Source organism: Triticum aestivum, chromosome 7A, assembly GCF_018294505.1.
Source record: "Triticum aestivum cultivar Chinese Spring chromosome 7A, IWGSC CS RefSeq v2.1, whole genome shotgun sequence".
Taxonomy (NCBI): domain Eukaryota; kingdom Viridiplantae; phylum Streptophyta; class Magnoliopsida; order Poales; family Poaceae; genus Triticum; species Triticum aestivum.
This window is the reverse complement of record NC_057812.1, coordinates 100961397-100988687: the sequence shown is the minus strand read 5'-3', so window position 1 is coordinate 100988687 and position 27291 is coordinate 100961397. Positions and strand designations below refer to the sequence as shown.

General features: G+C 45.6%; 2 protein-coding genes across 2 annotated transcripts; one reads left to right on the top strand and one right to left on the bottom strand.

The window, feature by feature from the left end:
- Nucleotides 1-2033: 2033 nt before the first annotated feature.
- Nucleotides 2034-2997, bottom strand: LOC123151232 (ethylene-responsive transcription factor ERF003). The gene is made up of 2 exons (XM_044570977.1): nucleotides 2798-2997; nucleotides 2034-2699 (listed from the first exon to the last, which is right to left on the bottom strand). Exons 1-2 carry the CDS (start codon nucleotides 2878-2880, stop codon nucleotides 2282-2284), a joined length of 501 nt encoding a protein of 166 aa, XP_044426912.1. The 5' UTR covers nucleotides 2881-2997; the 3' UTR covers nucleotides 2034-2281.
- A 14053-nt stretch (nucleotides 2998-17050) lies between these two features.
- LOC123150917 (60S ribosomal protein L39) lies at nucleotides 17051-17728 on the top strand. The gene is made up of 3 exons (XM_044570723.1): nucleotides 17051-17143; nucleotides 17258-17361; nucleotides 17453-17728. The coding sequence occupies exons 1-3, from the start codon at nucleotides 17141-17143 to the stop codon at nucleotides 17499-17501; spliced, it is 156 nt and encodes a 51-aa protein (XP_044426658.1). The 5' UTR covers nucleotides 17051-17140; the 3' UTR covers nucleotides 17502-17728.
- The last annotated feature ends 9563 nt before the right edge of the window (nucleotides 17729-27291 follow it).

Sequence of the window (27291 nt, the reverse complement as noted above, 5' to 3'; positions counted from 1 at the left end):
ACTAGTGGCACAGCACATTGCACAACGATGAAAAAATGCAGCCGCTGACGCGACTGAGCCCGGCTCTCCGCTCTCGTTCCCCTCCCCTCGCCATGATCGGTCCTTCTCCGGCCCTCCAGACCACGGCGGGCGTGTGCCTGCCACATGCAACCACGATCACGAGAAGACTGTATACACCCAAGGAAGACCCAGACCGGTTCTCCCTCGGCTGCTCGGCCGCCGTCAGCGCCAATGTCATCGGTGACGCACCGGCGCGGGCGCAGAGGCGCGGCAATTACCCCGGCACCTACCTGAATCGACCGAGATTTTCTGATCCACGGATTGGCCCCTGCCTGCCAATGGTGCAGCGAGGGAGCGAATCCGGCTTGTTCAGTGCCGGGCAGCGAGGGAGTACGTACCCAGCGCGTGTCGTCCCTGTGCTCTGCTCCGCACGCAGGTCAGGCCATAAGTGCGGGTGCTCCCACCTGCTGCGTACTTGGGGTGCCGAGATTCAGATTCGTAGCCGTGTAGCACTCTGCATTCGGTCTGCTCGCGGGGCGAAAGGTCAGCTTGTTAGTACCGCTCATCATGGTTCATAAGTCTCGGCTGATACGCGGGATATGTACTGCGTCGTGCAATGCTGTTTGCATCTTCAGGACTTCGGCTAGTCGGAGCAACTCTAGCAGATTCGTCATATCTATAATCGTCATCCATCATCATATGAAACGCTCCATATGAATATAGAAGCCGCGACAGGCGTACGAAGAGCCTTCGTAATGTACCCTTCATTTTCTTCAAAATGCAGGGGCAATTTAAGCTCAAATCATACATGCCAAACACATGTTTCATCATGATAAATTAATAGGAATATAATGAAACTATAATGGGGCCCATATCCGTCGCATTAAGCTGCTTGTAGTGGAAAATATCATAGTTAGTATAATGCATAATATTACCTCTGTAATGCATAATATTATAGATCAGTATCATAGATGGCTTTAATTATTAACATGCAAAATATTTAGTACTATATCATTTATTATGATACGGTAGATATCATGCTAAACCCCCTCTTTTTTTATTTAATTCTGTGTCTCATTAAAATTGCCTGGTTGGCATGATACTCTCTACATATAGTTAGCAACTTCAAATGTCGTTAAACAACATTTAAAATAAGCAATGTCGCTGCTCGGGCGACATTGCTACCTAGACTACCTACATTACTCGGCGGCGTGCGCCATCTACTCGCCGCCCTTCACGTTGGTCATCATCCTCCTCCTCCAGACCGAAATATCCTCCATCGAGGCGTAGGGGTCGGACTCACGTGCAGCAACCACGAGCTGCCACTACTCCTCCTCGTTGGTGAGTGCAAACAAATTATCCATGCCTCATTGTGAGCTTGGAGGGCGGTGAGCTCGAGCACCGCGTGGACTGGGTCCTCGGGGTCCACCTCCCCCTTCTGTTGGGCCACGACATCAACGGTCTCGCTCACGCGGACAAGGGGGGCAGCTGGGTCGATGGGGCCAACATCCTCCTCATCCCCCCTTCACTTGAACGAGGAGCCACTGCCACCGCCATAACCAACGACACGCGCTTGGAGTGGACTTTATTTGGCACTGCCACTGTTGCGCCGGAAGGGTCGATGCAGCAGGCTATATCAACCTAGCTAATTAAAAAAAAATTCAAGAGTATACTTTTATAGCATGTATCTTATATTTTATTAGTCATATAGATGATCGAAGTTTGACCCAAAATAAGAAGGGGTCTAATAAACATGGATGGAGGAAGTACGTGAAGCATTTATGTACTATGAAAAGTGCGTATTTTGTTCGTTTTGCAAATGAAAAATGTATGCCCATTGTCATACTTAAATGAGAGATTCCCCTGAAGAAAACACTTACTTTAAAAGAGGACAAAAGTGTGCGTTTTAAAAAGTTAAACTGTTCGCTGAGCAAGGTGAACTTAGTTTGTGGTTGATGAGTTGTGTGTGCTAAATTTTTCCATAATGTATACAGAGCTTAAGATGAAGATCGAAACAGAGGACACTGATTAGGGCATCATCAAGACATCAATAGTAATACAAGAACGAAGAAATATGCTCTAACAAAGCTACTGTATACACAAAGCTGTCAGAGACCTCGGGCGATGACCATACTAACCTCGAGCTCTTCCCGACACAGCTTATGCTAATCTAAAACCAAACCCACCCACACACCACACACGGAGAGACGGAGAAATGGAGCGGAAGCAGAGCAAGCGGGAGGCGCGGGGACAGAGCAGAGCATGTGCGGAGGCGGAGGAGCTAGTAGGAGATCTCCATGGAGAAGTTGGAGTCCAGCAGCTCCTCGATCATCTGCTCCACGTACTGCTCCTCCAGGAACCCGCCGCTCCACCCGGCGGCCGCCGAGGCCGCCGCCGCGCTGGCATTGCCCGTGTAGCCTCCGAACGGCGCCGGCGGCGCGCGCGGGTCCACGCCCACGGACGACGCCGAGGCGTCCTTGTCCTGCTGCTGCTGCGCGGCCTGCGAGCCGCACGCCACGTTGAAGCGGTGGAGCTTGGCGACCAGCGCCGGGGAGAGGAAGGACGAGGACGGGGCGCCGGCGTCGTTGTCGGGGAAGTTGGTGCGCACGCGCGGGCCGCACATGATGCGCGCCGCCTCGTCGTAGGCGCGCGCCGCGTCCTCCGCCGTCTCGAAGGTGCCCAGCCAGATCCTCGTCTTGCTGCAAGAGAGAAAACCGCCATGGTTAGAACTCAGAACACGCCAAGAAAATCGATCGGTCCAGAGCAATCGCATAGGCTTTCGAGGACGGCGACGTACAGGAGGGGGTGGCGGATCTCCGAGACCCAGGAGCCCCAGTGGCGCTGCCGCACGCCGCGGTACCGCTGCTGTGGCCGCGCCATTGGAGGAGGAGCTCTTCGCTTGCTCGGTGAGAGTGAAACCACCTGCTTCCGTGCTGAAAACCGGCGTGTCTCGGCACTGTGTCTCGGGCGTGGAGAAGACGATGGTGGATGGTGATGGTGATTAGTGTGGTGTGTGCGAGCTTTTGGGCCCTATAAATAGAGACGGGCGAAGGGAGGAAATTCTGTTCGCGGCCTGTTTTGAACGGCCTCTCGGTGGGTCCCTGTCTGGGTGTATGTCATCCCTGGCCCACCTTCATCAAGTGGAACTTAGAAACACCAAAGCGGAAATGGTCGAAACTCCCAGAAGCACCGCTGTGCTCTCGCTTGGTCGTCTAGCTTGCTCTCGTATTCTCGACCAGCTAGTTCAGAGCAAATGGTACAAAAAGAAGGTTATAAGTACAGCACAAAATTAGTACAAAGTTGAGTCACTTATTTTGAGACGGAGGAAGTACCTCCTAACCTCTGCATCAGTTCGGTGAATTATGATTGTCATGTTTGTCAAAACAACTGCTGCATGTTTGCTAGTACTATATGTTTCACAAATTTGTCTATGGCTAGTAAATTTAAGGATACCAAGATTCAACAACCACGCCTTGGTAATTTGAAAATGAGTATAATTAAAACTTTCTTTGACTCAAAATAGACAAGTTCTAAATTTTGCGGATTTATTAATAGACAAATTTGACCATTAATATTTGTAGGAATGAATAGTAAAATATTGCATTTTTATTGTGAAACTATTTTCTGTGATGATATAGTTACGTGGTTTTGTCCAATTAATTATTTTACTAGTTAGCTATCGATGTTAGAGTAGTTTGATTGCAAGTTTTCAATTGCATGGTCCATTTTAGCAGAGATAGTAATCAAATCAGGCATGCCTGCTATACTGGGGGAGCAATTAATAAGAAATATTTGTTAAAAGAGTGAAAGGTCATTTATTTAAATTTAGGTTTCTGAAGCTTTATTCGGCATTGGGATTGATTGTGATGTTACCATTGATTTGTGTCTGATTTGGGACAATTGGCCAGTTAGCTCTATTTAGGATAACAAAATACTATGTAAACATAATCACATTAGATATAAATTGACAAAAAAATAATTGACAAAAAATAATCACATTAGATATAAATTGAGCCTATGATGGAAGGAATGCTCATGGTATCCTACTTATTAGCTAGCTTATTGGCCCATTTTGTCTTTGTTACCAAATTGTTCTACAACAAGCTATATTTCAAGCAATGTGCATTATTGTCATTAATTTCCTCTTCGTTTGTGTTAATAAATTTTACATAACCATTGTCATATACACATATTTAGACATATTTAATGGTATCTTTTACAAGTGATCAACAAGTAACCTATCTCGCTTATTTTGCGGTGGATGTCTCATAGGATGCAAATTTGGGTTCCTATTTGTACTCTAGGAACTCTCCTCAAAGTTTTCTTTGAAAAAAGAACAAGTGGCCGATGTAAATACTTTTGAAGTCGGAAACATACAAAGAAGATCTGATCGCATGTTCTATCAGGACACATATTTCTTGACAGATGAGTAACAAATCAATATATCCCATGTAAGCTAGAGTACACCATATGATCTAGAGTACTACACCATATGATCTAGAGTATACCCAGAAGTCAGGAACTAGTGTCAATAATATTCCCGTAGACCATGAGGCAGCCCCTATCGACCAGATCCCAGACGTCACATTTCCCTCCAAGTAAAATACATCCACCCGGTCCATTGACGAACAAGTTAATGATGAGGTTCTAGGGTGGTTTAGGCCTAATTAACTAGCCTCACATACAAGTCCAATCCATGTTAGATCAGCACATGGTCGGTAAGCAGATAATTTTTTTTTATAACCAGTACATGATTAGTTGAGAGCTTTGGATTCCCCACAAGAAGTCAAGAACCCAAATTAAGTAGCCCGCAGATGCCCTCATGACACACACTGATCTGCAAACTGTACGTACCCCGATTTCCCCATAGGATTGACTATCGAGCACCATGAATTTCCCATGACATCACAGGCTCAGAGGCTCACAGCTACTAGGTAGGAGATCTGCCAAAATCTCGATTGGTACGTAGACAGTCAGAAACACACTCACACACACACACACACAGCATCGTCCTACTTGCACTCGGATCACAGGGCAAACAAGTTGCGAACTGCAGCGCCTAGCTAGAAGGCGGAAATCTGCGGCCTCATTGGGCTGCTACATTTGCATCTGTTTGTGATTTTGGCGCCATCCTCCCCATGGCGATGGCATGGCGAGTCCTTGGGACGGGCAGAGCATGCGCCTTGGGAGGAGCACACGCAGATGGGGAGGCTAGCGTTTTAGGTCTTTATCCCCGAAAAAAGATTATGCAGTGCAGGCGCACCGTGCTGGCTTCGATCCGCTGAGCCATGCGTCGAGATTCATGCATATGGCCACCTTCGCTTGCGCGCGCACCTGCCAAATCTGGGCCTGGGCGAGTGTGTGGCGCGTGTGTCATCGATGATGCGTGTGTTTCCTTGTGCAGCGCACCGTATCCAGGGCGCGATCTCCCTCCCCGGCCTGGACGCATGCATGCATGCTCGATCACCTCGCCGGCGCGCGCGCCGTGGTGCGTCGATCCGCTGGAGATCAGGGGCATGATGCCGGCTTGGACGAGGGAGGCGTCGTCCCGCCGCTGGCAGATGGGGCGTATCTATGCTGCTGATCGGACGACGGCCAGTGGTCGGCCAGGGGTTTCATGGGAGGGAGGGTGGTGTCATGTCCTGGAGGGCATGACATGGGCAGCACTGGTTGGTTGCTGGGTGTGCCTGCGTTGCTTGTGTTGGAGGCTCATGGGTCATGGCAAGTGGCAACGGCTGAGCCATGTGGGGGTTCCCAGCTACCAATAGTAGCCTTCCTAGTCAGCAGCTCTGCTGGGTCTTGTCACTTGATAAGGTGGTAGGATTTTCTGTCAAAAAAAAGTGATTGGATGGAACCTTGCCACATGTTTACCTTTTGGCAACTATTTTTATTATTATTTGAGAAACACAATTACACACAGGCACTCACAAGCACACGCACACTCGCCCCTATGAGCATTTCTGAGAGACTAAACCGGCTTATCTTGAGATTAACAAAGTTACTACAAGCACTTTGTAGTTGACGGATACGCCATACCATTGAAGGAATAGTGCCGTAGAGTTTGAAATACACCTGAGAAATATGCGAACACCCATGTTAAATATAGAACTTGAACCCGGGTAGGTTAGTTCCACCACAAGGAACTTAAACATTTAAGCTAGGCCTAGTTTGCGGCAACTAATTAATTAACTGAACGAGCAACGAGTGAACATCACATCTCTTAATTGATTTTTTATCGGATTCTCCCTCGTGCTACTACATCAAACATATATATCTTCTATTTCTATATTTTATTTTCTCTTTATTATTTTTACAATCTTTTAAGGAGAATATATTAATATCGCGAAGATATCAATTACACGCAGACTCTGCACTAACGAGAAGTCGCAAAAACATCCAGGATGGACACAACCCATAAAGAAAACACAAAAAGGAAGAAGAAATGGCCTCGCCACAGTAATCAACTCCTCTCAGCAGCAGCACACAAACCATCACCAAAGACAGCACTTGGAAAACACAAAATGTCTTCAAAAGCGACGCCTTCAAGAAGAAATCAATGCACAAGTGTCGTTGTCGTCTGATCCAAGATCATAGGTTTTCACCCTGGAGTCAAAACAATACCTTCAATAAGACAATTGGCATACACAACCAATAAAGGTCAGACTTTAGGTTTTCACCCTGAAATTCACGATTCAACACCCGAGGAGCACCACCAAAAATGAAATCCTCTTGTGCTGCCGCCCCCACTTGACACTGCTACTACTGAAATTTATCAAACACCTGGCTGACTCCATCGCCTTCAAGGTCCCTTCCGCTTTACTGATCATCCGATGATAAACACGTCACGGCGCTCCCGTGCTCCCCGCCCGCTTGCCACGTCCCGCGCCATAGCCACCAGGGGAGGAGGGAGAAGGGACCCTGCTGCCGCCGACGCCAGCTGGGCTTCGCCCTCCAGCTGTTCCATTCATTTTATTTTTCTAGTGGTCTTATCAGGCAACTCCGGACCAATACAGTGGGCAAAAGGATAACACAATTTTCAAAGAGTTCCATAGACAACAGTCAAAAGGTGCGCTACAAAACCGACAAAAGATTCTAGACAACCTGCAACAAGTGCACTATAAAAAATGGAGTAGACATTTTGTTTAAAGTGCAATTCAAAACTAAGGGGGTACAGTAGAAAAATGCAATACACATTGGTATAGAAAAATACTATCTGCAATAGTAAAATAGTGCACTGAAAAGCTCAAAGGAAATGTAGTACAAAATTTGCAGTGCACATTAGTTCAATAAATACATCACACATTAGTTAAGAAGCATGATACTCATTAATCCAAAATTCCATACTCTTCCTATATCTTTATCTAAATAGCTAGTCCTTGGCCCTCCACTAACATATTTCTTTCAACATGCATATATGCCGCATCATGATTAAAACATGTATGAAAAAAGACCCACCTCAACATGCAGACATGCATGGCAAAATTATTTAATAAAATAAATTATATTTAGTTTTAGTTTTAGTTCTCATATTATTCATTCAAATATTCATTATCTAAATTAACACTCCCTTCGTCCCATAATATAAAAGCGTTTTTGACGATGTATCATGAAAGTATAACGCGCATGCTTTTTTCTAGCTCCGTTTCAACTGGTAGTTGAGGGCACATATGAGGTGATCAAATATATGCAGTATTGTATTTAACTCAAATATTCATGTTCATACTATCAAATCTCATTAAACTATATTGCAACCAATTCCTACGACAACACAAGGGGTATAATATAGTATCATATATATATATATATATATATATATATATATATATATATATATATATATATATATATATATATATATATACACCTAAGAACGTCACCCCCACTAACTTATTTATCTCAACATGCAAGTATGTCACCTCAATGTACAACTATAAATAGGATAAGGCTCACCTCAACATGCAATCATGCATGGAAAAAGACCCAACACAACATTTAACCATGCATGGAAAAATATCTTCCATTCAATTATTTGACTTATATTCAATAAACATGTTACAACTATACATAATGAAATATGATAAGTCATATGTATTTTTAGTTTTTGGCCTCATGTTATCAACTCAAAAAATTTCAACCAATTCCGCAACAACGTGCGGGATATCCTCTAATACACTTAAATAGTTGATCCGCACCAACTCTGATTTTCTCAACATGCAGCTATGATAACTCACCATGTCACCATGTATGAAAAAATGCCCACCTTAGCATGCGCCACACATGCTACTCGTAATTTTAATAAGTATTTTGCAAGTATATAATAACTAAATTCAAATTACATGTATTTTAGTTTAAAAATACTCACATTGTTAATCCAAATACAAATGTTTCATATGACCAAATCTAATTGAAATAATTACAAATAATTCCCGCAACAACGCGTGGGGTATCATCTCTAGTTGGTCTAGAAATGCATCACTTAGTGGTGTAAAAATATCATATATCCCGTGAAAAAACACAGTGGAGGAAAAACTAATCTGATATATCCTGTTGAATCTAAACAGCGGCGACAAATGTGGTACAAAATGTAGTAGATATTATTAAAAAAGGCAACACTAACTAAGAGAAAATGAAGTAGAAATTTACAATAGGCATCATCGTAAACTACAGAGTACACAATAGGAAAAAAGAGTGTAATGAAAAGTCGAGAGGAAAATTAGTAAAAAGTAATAGTGCATAACATAGATCCTGCGAAAAACAAGTAGCGAAAAATCGTCGAATGTACCCGTTGGGTCCAATTTTGAATACTTGTTTGCCATTCATTCAGGCAGTCATATTTTGCAGTGGTCCAATTTTGAATACTTTTTTTTGCCATGGACACGCATCACACAAGTGTAAACCTACACAACAGCATATAGTATGATCTGATATACTTCTTTTGTCATTGACTCACCCGTTCAATCATACTGCCTACAAACACATCACACAAGCGTATATTATGATCTGCCATAACTAGCCATGAACCTCACGAGAGTTGGATAGCGTAGCCATGTAGGGACCTCGCGTATCCTGATAAGCCCGCAACATGGCAGCACATGCCACCACAGGAAGTGAATGAAGAATTAAGGGATGCGCGCCTCGTCTGACCGAATTGCCGCACAGGCACAGTACACGACATCTATCCCCATATCCAAACCGCCGTACACGGCAGAAATTTACTCCGGCCGGCCGGTCGATAGGCCGATTCTCTGCCGCAGCAGCGGCGGCACAGTCTCGACCACGATCCTGAGCGCACGCACAGTCTCGGTGGTTCGTTCGCCACTCACTGCTGAACCAAGACTCCCGTCACCCCCGAAAGGACGGACCGCCCGGCCGCACAGTGCCGGAGCCGGTGGCATAAAAACTTCTCACCGGTCACATCGTCGACGTCGGTACGTACCGCGCCGGAGCCGATCGACGCCGCGGCCGGACGGATCCGCGCGCCCGTGATCGATCCGCCCCGAGCGCGAGGGGTACTACGTGGCCGCACGGCGGCGCCGCGGCCCCTACAGCGGGCTGCGGCCGGATACGGGGGGATCGATCGGCCGGGCCGGGGGCGATGCGTCGCCAGGATTCGGCCTCAGAGAACGTTCAGAGCGGGGAGATGGGATGAGATGCTGCTGCTATCCCTCTCTGCAGTACGACGAGATCTTGGCCGATCCCTGCGGCAGCGGCACTGTGGGGGTCCGTGGGCGCGCGCACAGGGACATCATCAAGCGCCATCGCTGTGGTCGTGCTGTGCGGGCATGCAGCAGCCGGCAACAGTCTGCGTACTCGTACTCAACGTACGTGGCGATGGTCTGATCGTCTGGGCGGACGGAGGGGAGGACGGACGGGGGACATGGGAGCGGCCGTCTTTGGGTGTGGATCGTGACGGCCGGGCTGGTTTATGGGGGTCGTGCATGCATGCATGCGTGCGTGCATGCTCCTTTGATGATGGTTTGATGTGCATCAGTGCATGTACCCGGCCGGCCGGCCATGTGCACGGCCGAGGCTGATGCTGAGCACCACACGTTTAGGTCATTATCTCCACGTCCTTGTGTTGCTCTTGCTCTTTCTTTTCTTCCCCGGCTATGATGGTTTAGAGATGAGAGTATTGGCTTGTCTTCATTTTTGTTGGTTAATTGCTTGCTCATCTTTGATTGTGGACGTCGTGTGTGGAGTGTGAACGCTGGTCTAAAGAAACTCCCGGGGGAAGAAGATAAGGCGGAGGGTGTCGCCACCTAACACATGCATTGCCTGGGTTGCTGACAAGACCCAGAATGGGGTTTTGATGCAAATTTAGTTATATTTCTTTTACAAAACGCTTTTGTTTGATACACCTAGCAACATGGCGACTGGCAAGCATGTTCGTTTGAAAACCTGCCGCTGGAAAAGAGTATCCGTCGAATTGTTATTGCAATCTAAGCCCTCGGTGCTGTAAAAGTCGTCCCCGAAGGTGCGCCACCGTCTTTGCCCCCCCCCCCCCCTCTCCTCCTCATCAGGGTCGGACAAACCGTGTTGTAGTAGACAATCGAGAAGTCGTCCTGCTAAGACCCCATAGGATTAGCGCATCAGAACAATAACTGCCACCGATAAAGAGAAGCGTAGATTAAAAGGATCCAACCTGTAGACAAGGGAACACATACGAACAAAGATAGAATCCACGAGGATCCACCAAAGACAAACGACGACCGAATCCCATAAAATCCGCAGGAGACAAACCTTCGCACGTCCTTCGACGATACTAGAAACACCACCGGAATGGGACTAGGCAGGGAGAACCTTGTTCCATCTTTAGAGAGCTATCGCCTCGCCTCGCCTCCCTGAACAGGACATAAACCTTAACAAGACTAAAAAAAGCATGAAAAATCGGAGCCCCCCCCCTCGTGCCAGCAAGGGTCGTGATCCATCACGCCTCTATGGCCCTAAAATCACAGGAGAAGAGGTAGACCGGCGTGCAGCACCGGCAGGAGGCACAAGAAACCCTAGCCAAAGGTCCTCTTTCTTTCACGCGAATAAAGAAAACAACAAGCTTTGGTAAATTTGACTACTAATACCTGTAGGAAAACTGCAAACTTTGGACAAAAATACTTTCGTGACGGGTTGTAAATACTTGTTACGCAACAACTATATCCACACACCATCCCCGCAACCGATAATCTCTTAACCATTTACTGAGTAAGCATTTATTCTTCATCTCAAGATTTTTGATACCTAAACCTTCTTGGTCTTTCGGTCTACATATGCCCGATTTGGCTAGTCTGGATTTCTTTTCAGTTTTCATCTATTTGACAAAAAGCGAGATCAATAAAAATCCAAAATTTTCGGTACCCCCATGGGTACTTCAAAGAAGGATAGTAGGAATATCGACATACTCGTCAACGCGGAATTTATAAGAATTAACCGACCCCATATGACATAAGCTAGCCCTTCCGACAGCTTAAATTCTTTTTAAATCGAGCTTCAATGCATTTCCATTCTTTGTTGGTTAATCTACTATGATGAATTGGTATTCCCAGATATCTAAACTGATCTTCATATTATCCTACTCCTGTCTTGGTTTCTGTTGATATCAAGAGGTATGATAATGGATGGATTTGGCAAGCACATAAGGCCAGTGGCGGAGCTTCATGGGGCCAACCTGGGTCATGTTCCCCAGCTTACAGGAACCTTTGTATGACCCCCCCCCCCCCCCCCCCCCCCCCGGCGTCAAGCCCATGCCCCGCATAAGGCATACACAACTCATCGAGTAAATAGGCGGTATATATGTCTTCAAACACTCTAAAGGTTCTCATGTGCCTCCCAAAAGGCCCCTGCTTGGTAAGGGCCCTTTGGTTCTTATATCAACAGAGAAGTAACTTTGCGTGCATGTATATGTCTACGATTACAACTTATTTTCACTAGTTACCTGAGGCGTGTGTCTTAAAAAAATGGGGGCTCGTCTATTTTCAATGGACCGAGATTTTCTTAAGCCTTAGCCGATTTAGAGAAGTGCAACCTGAAGCATTTCACCTAGTTGCAAGTGCATATTACATTTTTTAATCGATTGAGACATAAAAACGTCTTGATAGACTGGGACCTCTTTCTAGAAAACGAGGATTACCCCCGGCCTTTGCATTAGAGTGATGCATGCAATCCACTTATGTTTACCTAACTGCAGAGATATAGACAAACATAAACTCAGTTTAATCTGAGCTTGATCATCCAACTAACCATACTTTTGTCTCTCTGCCTCGCTCGGCTGAAACCAGGTGTTCAAAGTTAATTAGGCAATTGCATGTGGTTCGCCGTTGCTTATAACACTTGTGATCCGCGTTTCATGCATGGATCTTGCGATCGGGACATGGCGATCTGGCGCCCCATTTGATAGTACGATGATGAGCGACTAGCTCAGACCAGATGCATGGCCAGATTAATCAAACTAGCTCGAGCCACACAACTTGTCGGCACACAGCATCATATATATATAGTTGTCCTTGGTCAAAATCACTCCTTTATGCACAAATCACACAAATACCCTTATTTTTAAAGGTACCTTAACTTCCCAAATATGAAGCGACTTTGAGATAGGATCGGTGTTTATGAACCAACGAACAAGATGAGACTATCTATCCCATCATTCCCCCACCAGCACCCGCCTGTACTAAATATTTAAAGGAACAAAACCAAGTATTATACGGACGAAAGCTTATTTACGTTGTACAATGTTATACAGAGAAGGATACTGCAAGGCTAGTGGCTTGTCCTCAAGCCAGGTATCTGGATCTACCGGATCGGACAATGATGATACCTTTGATGTCGTTGTCCCTTCTGATGGCATCATTTTGAAACAAGTGTTAGTTGGACGGGACAAGCGGAAGAGCGGTGGCTCATCCACCGCAAGACCGACGGCGGATCTCGGTGGCATGGTGATGCGGAGGTTCGGCGACGGATGCGTGTGGACGGATACGTGCATGATGGTGGAGTTGTCTGGCGTCGTGGTGGCGTCGACGGTAGGCCAGGCAAGGTCGATGGGTCAGTTTCTGCTCTGGAGATGGACCGGTGAAAGATGGCGGTGGCAGACTTTGAGAGTGCGTCGGTCCGGTATGGGACCCAGTCCTGGTATGTGGCTGGGCTGGGGCATTCGGTTTTAGATGTTAGGGTTTGGTGCGATGCTTGTTTGATATTAGGCCCGAATATTCGGCACACCTTCCTCAATGGGATATGAGTAGCAACATGTGTTGCCTAGATGGTGGCTTCAGGCTGGCTGATGTATTACTTTGTATGGCCTCTATAAATAATTAATAAGATGGTCGCATGCATCGTCCAGATGCAGTGTCCGAAGGTCTACCCTCCTTTTTTCAGAAAAAGGTATCTTCCCAAAATCTAGTATTATTTCATTCCCACCTATGAATTTACTTCTGTTAAAGAAGGTTGCTATTGTCCTCATCGTCTCCTTTCAAAAAGGAGAATCGGTCCGCTGAGCAGTGACTTGTGCGTTTGAATTGTAAATACTTGTTACGCAACAACTGTACACACACCATCCCCCTTAACCGATAATCTATTAATTATTTACTGAGTAAGCATCTATTTTTCATCTCAAGATTTTCGATACCTAAACCTCGTTGGTTTTCGGTCTACATATGTCCCATTTGGCTAGTCCGCACTTCTTTTTGTTTTCATCTATTTGACAAAAAAGTGAAATCGGTAAAGATCCAACATTTTCGGTACCCCCACGGGTATTTCAAAGAAGGATGGTAGGAACATCGGCATACTCGTTAACACAAAATTTATAAGAATTAACCGACCCCATAGAACATAAGCTTGCCCTTCCAACAGCTTAATTTCTTCTCAAATCGATCTTCGATGCATCTTCATTATTTTTTGGTTAATCTACTATGATGAATTGGTATTCCCAGGTATCTAAATTGATCTTCATATTATCCCACCATATTATGTCTTGGTTTTTGTTGATATCAAGAGGTATGATAATGGATGGATTTGCCCCCCCCCCCCCGCCCCACCCCGCAACTCATCGAGAAAAAGACGGTTCAATCACTCTTAAGGGTCTCATGTGCCTCCCAAAAGGCCCCTACCAAGTAGGGGCCGTTTGGTTCTTATATGTCCGACAAAGAAGTATCTTTGCAGGAATGCATATTACAACTTATTTTTACTAGTTAGCCGAGGCGTGTGTCTTAAAAATGGGGGCTCATCTATTTTTCGATGGACATGGACCGAGATTTTCTAAGTCTCGGACGGTTTAGAAAAATGCAATTAATCATACTTTTGTTTCTCTGCAATTAATCATGGACCTAGTTGCGAGTGTAGAGTACTTTTTTTTAATCGATTGAGACATAAAAACATCTTGATGGACTGAGACCTGGCAAAACTGTAGAAGAATACTCTCGTTTGCCTAAATGAAGAGATATAGACAAATATACAACTTAGTTTAATCAGCTTGATCATCCAACTAATGATACTTTTGTTTCTCTGCCTTGCTCGGCTGAAACCAGGTGTTCAAAGTTAATCATGCAATTGCATGTGGTTCGCCATTGCTTATAACACTTGTGATCCGCGTTTCATGCATGGATCCTGCGATCGGGACATGGCGATCTGATGCCCCATTTGATGGTACGATGATCAGCAACTAGCTCAGACCAGATGCGTGGCCAGATTAATCAAACTCCCTCGAGCCACGCAACTTGTCGGCACACAGCATCGTATATGTGCAGTGCAAATCCTGATGCAAGTAGTGCAATGTTCCCCTCCAAGTGGCAAGTGGGCATGCATGATGTTAGGTGATATGCAGTACATGTGTTTGTTTCATGGTTGTTGGGAACATGATTTTAATCAAGGTTCGATCGATCCAGTTTTCTCGAGAGAAAAAGATTGTAATCTAAGCATCTTTCTTTTCTGTATAGGACCATGAACTTAAGCTACTTGATTTCTGAAGAATATATAAGATCGTATAACCAGTACCATATATACTCAGGATCATCATAATACAAATCGAGATCTTTGATGGTGTCTTAGCCCTGCTTAATTGCTAGAACAAATCAATCAATCAATCAACCGATCGTAAGAAAACAATTTTGACCTATTTTCGCAGGTGGACCGGTCGGGTTCGGTCGTGCAATGCAGACAAGGGCATTTCCAGGTGTCGATCAGCCTCGAGTCCGCACATGAACTTCCCTGGAACATCGCTAGTTTCTTAAGCCGTTTCCTATGATTAGCTAGCAAGACAGCATCTAGAACGCCCATGTGGCCATGATCAACGCCCATACTGGTAAGACAATGGTATGGTGGCCAATAAGATTCCAGAGGAGCTCGATTGCCATGCATGCATGCATCCTGATCAGCGAGACTGGTAGAGTGTACTCCCTCCGTCCAAAAATACTTGTCATTGAAATTGATGTATCTAGATGTATTTTAGTTTTAGATACATTCATTTTCATCCATTTTGATGACAAGTATTTCCGAACAGGAGACGTGATATAGCTGATCTCTCGTGTCTGGGCTCTCTGATTGGTGCCCCTCCTCATGTTGTCTGTTGCACAGGAGACGTGATGCTGGTGACTCACGCATGGCGACAAGAAAGTTTGTGATCTTTGGGCTTATTCGCTAGCTTTGACCATTGACTGCTGATAACCACACTGTCTACAAAAATACACGTTATTAAGAGCATCTCTAGTTCTTTCCATACAACTTAGGAGCATCTCTCTGAACCATCTCTAGTTCAGCATCTCTCTGAACCACCTTCCTAAGCTTGCCTCTCAAAAAATTCATGGCAGTGGATTTGGGAGGGTAGGAAGTAGCCCATCCACAATACATCAGCTCTCTGTATTTTTCTACACACAATAGCAAGTGCAGTCGTTGAAAGTCACCCAAATGTGCAGAATAATTATTATTTTGATCGAAAGAGGTTTCCCCCCGCCCCATTTTTATTAAAATGGGGCACAAAGCCGTGTTTATGGCTGCTATCGGCCGACTACCACCAGCTCGACTCCTCCTCGTCAGGATCCGCACCTCGGCGAGCGGTGGCGGGACTGAGAGCCGCCACTTGGAGTTGCCTCAGTGCCGAGGCTGAAGGCCATTGCTGCCCCGTGGGTGTCGCCTTCGTGAAGCGAAGGGGTAGGGATACCGGCGCAAGGTGTGGCTAGGGAAACTGTGTAGCAACTACCGGCAAGGTGGGACAAGAGGTGTGGCTGGGAGCGGTCGTGTGCGACGGCGAGCAGCTGAGAATGCGGGAGGTGAGGCAGGACCGGACCGACGCGGATCACGACCGGTCGGCGGTGGGGATGGAGCGGTTATAAGGATTGCCCCCCCCCCCTCTCCTCTTTTTATGGGTTTGGCAAGTGGATTGGGAAGAATCTACTTACCCCAACAGGTAGGGTTTTTAGTAGAAAATACGTAGGGAGAAGAGGGGAGTTTTTTGGGAGCTCCTCTCAGATTTTTTTAGAACCCTTTACTTTCCAATTCTTGACAATTCATTAGGTGAAGGGTTGGTTCCCTTTAGACTCTCCTCGTTTTACTACACTGACATCCAAGAGACTCTGCATTTAGTATATATATCTTATGTAATAAGATCTTATATTATGAGACGGAGGAAGTACATTGTAAAATCCAACCTTATAAGTATATTAGTACAAACGTGTTGCATATCAAACTATTTTTATGCTAACACAGATTTTTAAAATTAACACTTAAATGCGTGAAACTGCTCTGTAACACATGTGTGAGTGCATGTATTTGGAACTCGGAAACAGAAAAGTTCTTGTAGTTTTTTTCTTGAATCAGGAGGAAATCGTTAATTTTTTTTTGAGACAAAGGAAGTCGTTATTGTGAGAACGGAGGAGGGAATCAGAGACGTAACATCATGAGCCCATTAAAGCCCAGTCTCGATGTCTGTTTTCACAAAGGAAAGAGCACAGACATAACGTTACGAGCCCATGAAAGCCCAGTTCTGTACGTTTGACAGATAGGCCCACCAGCAGTAGTCAGTCCAAGGAAACTAGCCGAGCCCATTAGGCCCATACGGCACTGCTCTCCACTATATAAGCCCTCACGGCCTCCATTTCCCCTTCCTCCGATCCAAGGGTTTCCTCGCGCCGCCGCCGCAGCCGCCTCCGTCTCCGCCGCCACGATGGTACGCATCTCCGTTCACTCTCCCCCGAATCTCTCTCCCATCTGCTTCGATTCCTCTCCCCGTGTTCCCTCCTCCATGGATCCCCGCTGACCCGTCGCCTCCAATCCGCCGCAGCCGTCGCACAAGACCTTCCGGATCAAGCAGAAGCTGGCCAAGAAGCAGCGCCAGAACCGCCCCATCCCCTACTGGATCCGCATGAGGACCGACAACACCATCAGGTACCTTCCGCCGCCATTATCTCCTCCCCCGGTTAGTAATGGATCTATGGAGAGGAGACGGCGCCCCTAAGCTGTTTCGTTGCTGTCTCAGGTACAACGCCAAGCGCAGGCACTGGCGCCGCACCAAGCTCGGATTCTAAGCCGGGGATGACGATGATGACGCCCGTTGCCGCCGACGGGAGAAGGGTCTAGGGTACCTAGGGTTTATGGCGTCTCGTTGTTTTTGCAAGCTAGCATGTGACTCCGGGATGCCTGTTTTAAGATTAAGATTTCGCTTGTGTTGAGAGATATTATTATTTACTGCTTGTAGCCTACCTGGGATACCATCATATTTTGCTGATTATGGAACAGCTTTTATCCTGCTTAAGCTCTGTATTTTGCCCGAGTTGAAATGGCCTGACCAGTTGAAATCCTTCGGTACCCTAGTATGGTTACCTACCTGCATTTTGAATGAATTTCTCGTGTAGCGGTTTGGCTTTAAGCTGTTCATTTGTTTGTAGAATTGTTAACTGGTTGCTTGGTAGGGGATAGTTGTATTGTGGTTAGTGTAGAATACCTGTTGTAGGCATGTGTAATTCCTGGGTGACTTGCCTAGTATCCTGCACAATTGGATCTTCCATATGAAACCAGATATGTAGGTTGATTCAATGTTCTACAATTATTTGCCTCTTGTGTGGTTGCTTTACTTGTTCAGTATGGTTTTAAGCTTTGATGTTTTCCTTTTGCTTGGTAGGAGATTGCCCTTTGTAGTTCTACCAAAACCTTGATTTATCAATGACCTTTTCGCCATTTGTATTTCCTTTGTGCATGACTATTTATGCACATAGTTAGGTATTCTGTATGTTTTGTTTTCTTTACAATTAGGTTTTGGATGATTTAGTTGTTTTTAGTGGTGATACCTGTCATTATATAAGTAGTTTAATGTTTGTGGTTTGCTACATATAAAACGTTTCTTTAGTAGCTACTGCTGATACTTGTTTGAACAAGGTCCAATTTTCTTATGCGCCCTCGTTGTGATGGCGATTTGAGGGGGATGGGGGTTATGTATGACCTCAGGGGGAGGCGAAGCTGTTTGGGAAGGTTTGCTTGTGTTGTGCTCTTTATAAGTAATCAAATGATGGAAGATGAGTACATATGACAATTCAATTTTGGGGCTCTGCCTGGTCACCCATTGTTTGAATCCGTTTCTTGTGTATTGATTTGATTTGAGTTGTGGACCACAATTTAAATCAAATCAATACACCTTTGTCATTGCCCTGTTGTAGTGTGTGTTTGACATTTGATTGTTCAGTAAGAGGATTCATGTGATTCCATAGTGGCCAACACAGTGGGGAGTTATATTTCTGTCTTAGCTGGTACTCCCTCTTTCACCATTATAAGACCATTTAGGTATTTCAATATGGACTGCATATGGATTGGAATGAGTCGATGAATCAACAAAAACACTAAAATGTGTATATACATCTGGTTCAGATAAAAGATAGAACATCTCTTATAATAGTGAATGGAGTGAGTAGTTGACAAGTAAGCTATGAGCCCCCTGGTGCTATCAGCCTATCACTGGGAGTCGTGTTTCGCATTATTGTATGGCTTCTAATAGTCTAGGAATGCTTCAATTGCTTTCAGATACAGTGCTCTTTGTGTAGTCATGCTTATGCAATGGTTACGCATGGGAATGTATCACGGTTAATATCTATCTTACAATGGTCTAGGTATATTTGATTAAAGTTGCTATATCTTAACTTTGTTAGTTTTTGTGACCAGAAAGCACTACATTGCTGGTGGTTTTGGTGTTTCTATGTGAATATACATTTTTTGAACGACACATAGGATGGCCTCATTTTCTATTTCTGTGGCATAAGTTTCAGATTAATATTGAAGTTATACTATATTTCAACTTGTTTTTTAGATGTTGTTTCTTGGTCCTTTGTGCTTCCAAATCATCTCTGGGTGGGTTTTTATTTCTATGCTAGTTACTAAATCCTCATTTATCCATTTATGTTGATGTATCATGGCCAGCGCCAGCTGTGAGCTGGCGGACTGCTAAAAACAGCGGACTTTGCAGCTGTTTGATGCAACTTATGTAATCTTCTTCCTCTCGCAAGCTCAGCTGCTCGTTTGAACTCCACAACTGCAACACCGAAGCTTCCTTTGCAGCAGCCTCCTTTACCATGCGGCCATTTTCCGCCTTTAGTCTAGCATCATCCTCAATCTGAAAAGCTACAGCAGCTACCTTCCTCTCCTCAGGTTTTAAGGCCTCACAGCAGCGTCGGTTGTTAGAGCATTACTAGTAGAGCCCTCAAACCCTCAAATCCCTAAAAATAACTGCTTTTTTACAGTTTTCGTCGAAAAAAAGCCGTAGACTAGAACCCCTTAATCCTCAAACCCTCAAATTTTTTTAAAGGTCCAACCCGCAAACCCTCTCCCAATCCTCAAAAGTAAGGGTTGGGGAGCAAAACCTACCCCAACCCTTATTTGGCGGTTATACTCGCGCGGGAGGGAAAATCCTCCTAACTCCCCCGCCCACGCCCGTGACCGCCGCTGCTAGTCGCCGGCGGCCGCCCCGTTGACCTCCCGCGCGCAACGACAACGTCGTTCATGGGGAATATTCCGTTATAAGGGTTGGGTTTGAGGGTTCTAATCTTTGCCCCTGTTTTTCAATCCGTAAAAGTGCACAAAAGGATCATTTTTGGACCCTTAAAACGCTAGAGAGGGTTCGAGGGTTTGAGGGTTCTACTAGTAATGCTCTTAGCCCCTCGCAACAGCAGTCCTCTTTTGCAGCTGATAGAAGCACACCAGTGGTTGTCTTGCAACATCAAACACTGCCTGCATCATCCACTTGTAGCAGTTTGCAACCTGGTTGCAGCACCAAGCTCATCCTCGTATAGTGTTGTCGTTGCGTCCACGGCGAGAACAGGCGAGATCGAAGCCATAGAGGAAGCAAAGAGAGATGGGAGAGGAGGCAGGCGGCAGCATGGAAACGCATGGGGTGAAAGCAAACATTTTCATATAATCATCATGTTTTATTGTTCGCCGAGTGAATGTATTTTTTGGACATTGCCACGACCGAGATGCTGGCGAGCTTTGATCTGGTCTTGGCAACTCCGACGCCTACCGCGCCGGGCCGTTGTTGCTACCGGAGACAACAGCCTTCGAGGAGCTCCCTCTGATGGCCCACGCTATTGTTGCGGGCGATGTGCACGTCATGCAGGCGCCTCTGGTGCGTCTAGGTTTGTGAAATTGGAGAGGATGTTTCGACCGTGAGGCGTCGCCGACAGCCCCTGTGTGTCAAGCACCAAGCTGGAATGCATTGGGGGGATGGCAGCTTGTCTCAAGGGGGCGACGCTCGACTCCCGTTGCTTTTCATCGCCAGCTATCAATATGCGGCGTCCTCCTCTGGCGTGGCTGAGAGAGTGTTTCCGATGCCTCTGTTGAGGTCACTATGCACACTCTTACAAGGATCCAATCCGGTGTATGAACTGCCTTTGATCTAGTCACATCGCCCACTTCTGCTGTGCTAAGAAGCCTGTCCACCAAGCTTCGCCGCCCTAGTGTTATGCTCCACCGCCTGCATCCACCGGTGATGTCTCCATGACAAACGCACAGTTCCAGTTTGTCTCGGCTCAGCGAGTCGGGTTGGCGGAGGGGACCAAGGTGCTTCTCACTGAGCTTCGTGATTGCCTTGCGCGAGTCGGGTGTGTTTTAGTGAGGGCGGAGGTCGCTCTCGCCAAACTAGAGGTGGTGCCGGATGTGTCTTCGCTGCCTGAGCTTCAGATTGAGGTTGCCTCCGATGTGTCCCTGTCGTTCGAGATCTTGGTTGATTCTGCCGATGGGGAAGCATGCATGTATGGAGATCTCTCCCCTCGTGCTAGATCATGTCGGTTGTCGTTGCCTGTCATGTCGATTACTTCTGGGCGTGAAGTCGTTGTCGAGGTCGTGACTCCGGTGCTGCAGATTATGCCTGAGCTACAGAAGCTTTGTGGGGAGCCCACTTCACCTATTTCAATGGTGCTTCCTAAGGAGATGGGATCGCTTGGACGACACTTGGCGATGCTGACTGCGACCTTACCGTCGTCGTTGGAGTCCAGTCAGCCGCTCGCCTTTGTGACCGTGAAGGTTTGGACGCTGCTATTGCTCTCTCACCTGAGGTTGTTGCCCAGGTGGCGTTTGTGGGTGCCGAGGTTGATGAGATAGGTGGTTTGGCAGCTAATTTTGAGGCGCTGAAGCTCATTCGGTTGCCCACCTTTGACCGTGACGCTATGTTGGCACGTATTGACGAGACGACCTTTGTGAAAAAGCTTGGCCGCTTGCTCGCCTCCTTGGCTGCAGTTTGTCATGGGTCTCGCGATGTGATTGCTTGTCTCCTAGTGGATGAGGTTTTTACAGGCAAAATAAAGAAGGTGAAGAAGACTGTCAGGAGTATAGGCAAGAAGAGTGGTGCCATTGATAAGGCGTCCGCGATTGCTTAATGGAGGATACTCACTCTCTTTGTCCTTCATCTTCGGTTGGCTCGTTTTGTTGAGGGTTTCTTTGCGACATAGAAGTGCTAGGGTTCGTGGTTGTTGCGTGTTATATATGTTTGTCGGGTTGACTGTGGGGTCATGGAGTTTCTTTTTTAGCGAGTAGTCCGCATTTGATCTGTATGTATCGGTTTTCGTCTGATTTTTCGTTAATTAACCGGACAATTCTCTTTTTTTAATTAATCGATGAGGTAAATCTTTTGCCTCAGTTTTGAAAAAAAATAAAATAAAATAATTAGACATTATGTTTTCCCCCATCTTGTTGGTCTCCTTGATGTGATTCTCGGAAAGGATTCTGTCGCTGCTTACCCTGGCCGATGACCTCCCATGGCCGCAGCACCATTTTCCCCAAAGTGCTTTTTCTGCATCTTCAGAATTGTGTGCATTGTGTCTCCATCCTGGTCCGAGCATGCTTTGTGTTGCACCACTCCAATATCTGCGTACTGCAGGCAGGAGGCTGCGCACCAACACCGGCGTTGGACCAGTCGGGGACGTGCATGGAGCCAGGCAGGAGGCGACCAGGTCCAGTGTCCGAATCCCGGCTCGATCTCTTCTTCGTCACCACATCCTTTTCCACCCAGCACCACAACATTTACCCTTAACCTTATTATTCTGACCACCGCCCGATCCGGACGGCAATGTTCTTCTGCTCCACGTGCACGAATTCCATGTCGGCAGGTCAAGCGAGTGGAACCCAACTGGAAAGACCACACGCGCGCACGTACTGGTCAACCGAACCGACCTGAACAAACGTGATCAAGATCCAAATCCCTGGATGCTCTCCGGAAAGGAAACGAGATAGATCTTCAGTCCGGCATGCAGTGTGTGTGGTCCGGTGGTGGTTACTTGCTCTGGTTGATCGACACCTTTCGCCCTTGTCAAAGGCCAAGATTCTACTCACCTGTATCAAACATGATGCGGCCTCACCGAAGTCGCCCCTGATCTGCCTCCCCGGCCTTCTTATAAATACATGGCCAGGGGCAGGGCATGCAGGCACCATCCTTGGTAGTCAGTTCATTCTGAGTGCACCAAGCAGTTCACATGACACATGTGTGAGTTCTTGCATGGAGGTAAGCGGCCATCTTCGGTAGCCAAGGATGATTTGCCTGTGGACCTACTGGGAGGCGATCGAGCTCTCGGGGCACCCGAGAGGTTCCACAGGCAAGTCAGCCTGGCTACCCGAGTGCCTCTTACGAGTTACCCGATGGCCAATGCCAGACCTGCGCTCATTCCATTCTTCCTAGCGGCCAACTTTAATTCGCAAGAACCGGAGATCAGGTGAGCACCGTGCTTACACACACACACACACACACACAAAAGTTCCAGTGGTTACCTTGACAGTGAGCCTTGTGTGCGCGGCCAAGGCATCGTCAGCCTACGCGGGCATTCTGCTTTCCACGCTCGTTGTGTTTGGAGTTCTTTTCATCACAGTGATCATGGGGTGTTTCTTTAGCTTTGCAAATTCCATGCACAAGGCACCATTAGGCAGTTGATCGCGTCACTCATGCAACTTCGAAAATTATCCACTATGGGATGATACATCGTACCCCTCTATTTTATATTAGTTGTCGTTGATTTAGTACAAAGTTGTACTAAATCAAATAGATAGTCCTCGCTCTCTTTCCTTTTCTTTGTTTCAGAGGATAATTGAGCTTGCAGACAATTCCTTTCCTCATGGGTACAATAGGTGCAAGGCATTCCCGGTAACAAAAAGAAGCAAATATCAACTGATGCCTAGGTGATTCTACCTTTTCTATAGCCTACACATGTAGTATCACTAATTAACTAATGGTGTGGCCCGCATTTGCGCGGCTAGGTTGACTATATAGATTCTTTGTCTATGATTTGTTTCTCTACCATTTATATGGCGTTTTGATCGGGTATCACCTGATTTCGTTTTCCACTAACTATATGATATACATATGTCTGATCGATTGCATTATAGTTTGCCGATGAAATGCCCTCTGGACTTGTATAACATATCAACCTTCCTATTTGCCCACTTCGATCCACTCCTTGTAATCATATTGCTCATGTTGTATTGTGCTGTATCAACTTGTATTTTTGAATATTTTTCAATACTCTCTGGACCACAATTACTAATTATATATAATATATATGACTATTTTGAAATTTATCTATTTATAGATTCATATGGAGTTAAAATACAAATAGTTATGCCAATTCTTTTTATGCCTTATTCTGAATATTTCATACAGCAAATCTTAAGTATATTTACCTAAAAAGAAATATATATACTTATACTATGTACTAAGGAGTTTTATACACATTTCGACTCTTCTACACCGATATAACCTTGGACAAAAATCAACGGTGCAAAATTTTTCATCTTATCTCGATGAACATGTAGACTTGTCATGTTAATATAAAATCTATAAAATGGTCCTCTTAGAACTTGGATCAAGCCTTCTTTTTCTATTGATGATTTTAATATTATAAGTGATATATAGTCAGCCAAAATTAGTAGTTGATGTACATATTATTATGGCTTCCGCACGGTAGTTGGGTGCTTACCAGAGTTTTTCTTCTGTTGTACTCCCTCTGTAAACAAATACGGAGGGAGTATGCCTTAACCTCCTATCACATGCCATGTTAGGTGTCTATTTTATTGCTAGACGTGGACTATCAAGTGTGGTGCATTTTTTCCTGTCAATCGTTTACTACAATATTATCTTACCTCATAGATAGATATATTTCGTCATATTGCTTCTATCATCCTTATTATTTGTCCCGTGGAATGATTTTTCATACCTGAAAGTAATTACTATGTCTTCATATGATGTACTCCTTACAACCTCTTGGAGTACTATCTACAGCCTCTTGCATGCGCCTGCATTCATTGGATCATGTGGATGCATGAGGAGAGGGCATAATCTATGTGGACCGACCTGAAACCTTGTGCAGTCAGTTCGAACAATTTTGTTTTCTGAGACTTGACTCTAAAGTTGTGTCGAGGCGTCTCATTGAAAATTAGCCCACGTAAACCAAAGTCACACCGTGTGATGCCAAATCCGCGCCTCTGTTTGTCGTCTTTGTGGTCACCCACCATTATCCTTATGGCCTTCTGACATTGTCACCTCTAGCAATATCGATAGCACCATATCAGACTCTCCATGTACCTTGCCTTTGACTCGAGGACCCCAAATCATGGCCTTCTGTAACCATAGCTTTGTCGCAGACTTCAGACACCTTGCGCGTTTGTCTGCTCTACCAGCTTGAAATCATCGTCATTTCTCAAGCTCATCACATAATTTATGCGGGTTGTTGCAGTGGTTGCGGCCAACTTCAAATCCACTTGACGGATTTGTAGTTGCTATAGAAGATCCTTTGATGCGGGTGCTTCTCCTGGTCGTCCACAAACTCTAGACGTCGTGGTGCACATCAATTGATGTAGGGGAAGCAGCACCATGGCATATGTAGAAAAAAAAGTGACCGTATGTGTATCAAATTTATTATCTTTTTCAGTTTCTATTGCGCAAATAGTCCTGCTGTACATGGTGCATCCCATGTGGATCCTTAACTGCCAATTTTACGTGGATCCCAATTGGTGGCTTTCCTAAGATAGACGGATCTCCATCAAGTATACGTTTCTTTAGGGATCCATATAGTCTATGTTTTTTTAAACACATCTATGATCTACATTTGTTGGCTGTAGTTCCGCATCTTTTTTTTAGAATCCATGGCGGTGTTCAGTTGATCGGATTTAGCTTAAGAAAAACTTGATCAAATTTTTTATCTATCCATCTAGTATATACTGTAGATAAGGATGACGTATTTCTTTTAGTAATATATTGTATATGATTTCATGTGGTCTTCATGACTATTTCTAATTAACAAATTTTACTTTATACTATCAGCCATTACAATTAGAACACACTTTATATTCATTTTAAAAAACGAAAATGTTAACACCCACACGTGTGGGCGTCTGGCAACTCGCCCACACGCATGGATCCTCGTCCAACCAATTATGCACGAATCTTGGCGCGTTCTAGCAGTTTTTGTGTGCCACATAGGACTAAGCTGGTGTGTGGGCATTCATCCGGTCGTCCACACGTTCTTTTTTCACCACACGGGTGGCTGGTGTGTGGGCGTTTAGCAACTCGCCCAGACACTAATTTCACGCACGCAGAGGGGGCTGGTGTGTGGGCGTTTATCACTTCGCTCACACGCCCGTCTCCTAGCCCACACCCAAAGCTGGCAGTTGCCATGTGTTTCTGCAGGTATATGGCAACTGCCCTAGCTTTGCTTGTAAGCAGATGACAACGCTTTTTACCCGAGTTGCCATGTGTTTTTGCATGGTACATGGCAACTGCCGTAGCGTGCATGTAAGTAGATGTCAACTCTTTCTTTTACATGGCAACTGCCCTAGCATGCTTGTGAGCACATGACAACTCTCTCTTTTACCCAAACATATTTTTTTGCCATGCCTTTTTGTAGTGCTACATGGCAACTGCCTAGTGTTTAATGGATGGCAACTCTTAAAGTTTTGAAAATCATGGCAACTGCAGTAGATCAGACCATACATGGCAACTGCAGTTGAGCAACCATGGCAACTGTAGTTGTACGACATGGCAACCGAAGTTCAGCGACATGGCAACTGCAGTTAAACGAACATGGACGAGGGTCTGAACCATGGCAACTGCGGGATGCACGGTGACTGTCACGCGGGCGTGCGGGACCACGAGGTACGAGGCCTGACGTACGGGGCGTGTGGGCGTTATCTATTTCGCCCACACACACGCGTGTGAGAGGGATCGGGAGGGGAAAAAGAGGTGTGTGGGCATTACTTTTTTTGCCCACACGTGGTGTGTGGGCTGTTCCTTTTATACACCACACAAAATGTGTGGGCAGCCTCCCTAACGCCCACACGTGTGGCACTTATCGGCATCCTTAAAAAAATGTGAGAATAGAAAAAAATTTGACACGTAGATGTTCACGTATTTTGACATCATAAGATATATTTGTATACGTATTTTGGTTGGACTCTTTTTTTTGCTTGGCGCTCGGACTCCTTTATATGTCAGCCGTACCTGTTTTAGCTATCTGGCGGCCTTGTTTTTTTCACGGGAGTTACAGCCGTACTTTCCAATGCCAACGTAAGTTTAGATATTTGTCTTAGACATATTTTTATGTGCCATGGCCAATAGTGCCTACGCCGGCCTCTCAGTTTCCTTTCTCTTACGCTGGTTTCTTACATCCTTCTAAAAACAGAGTCCATTGTTTATAAAATACAGAGTTCAAGTGCGTCTTCTTATCCATCCTAAAAAAAGAATTTCATGAACGTGTTACCTGTTGGTTACTGCCAGCTTGATCGCTTGGCCTCTTGCCGCGGTCCTTCGTATTGTTTTCTTTTTCCTAAAATCTTAAAAGTGCACGCGCACTATTT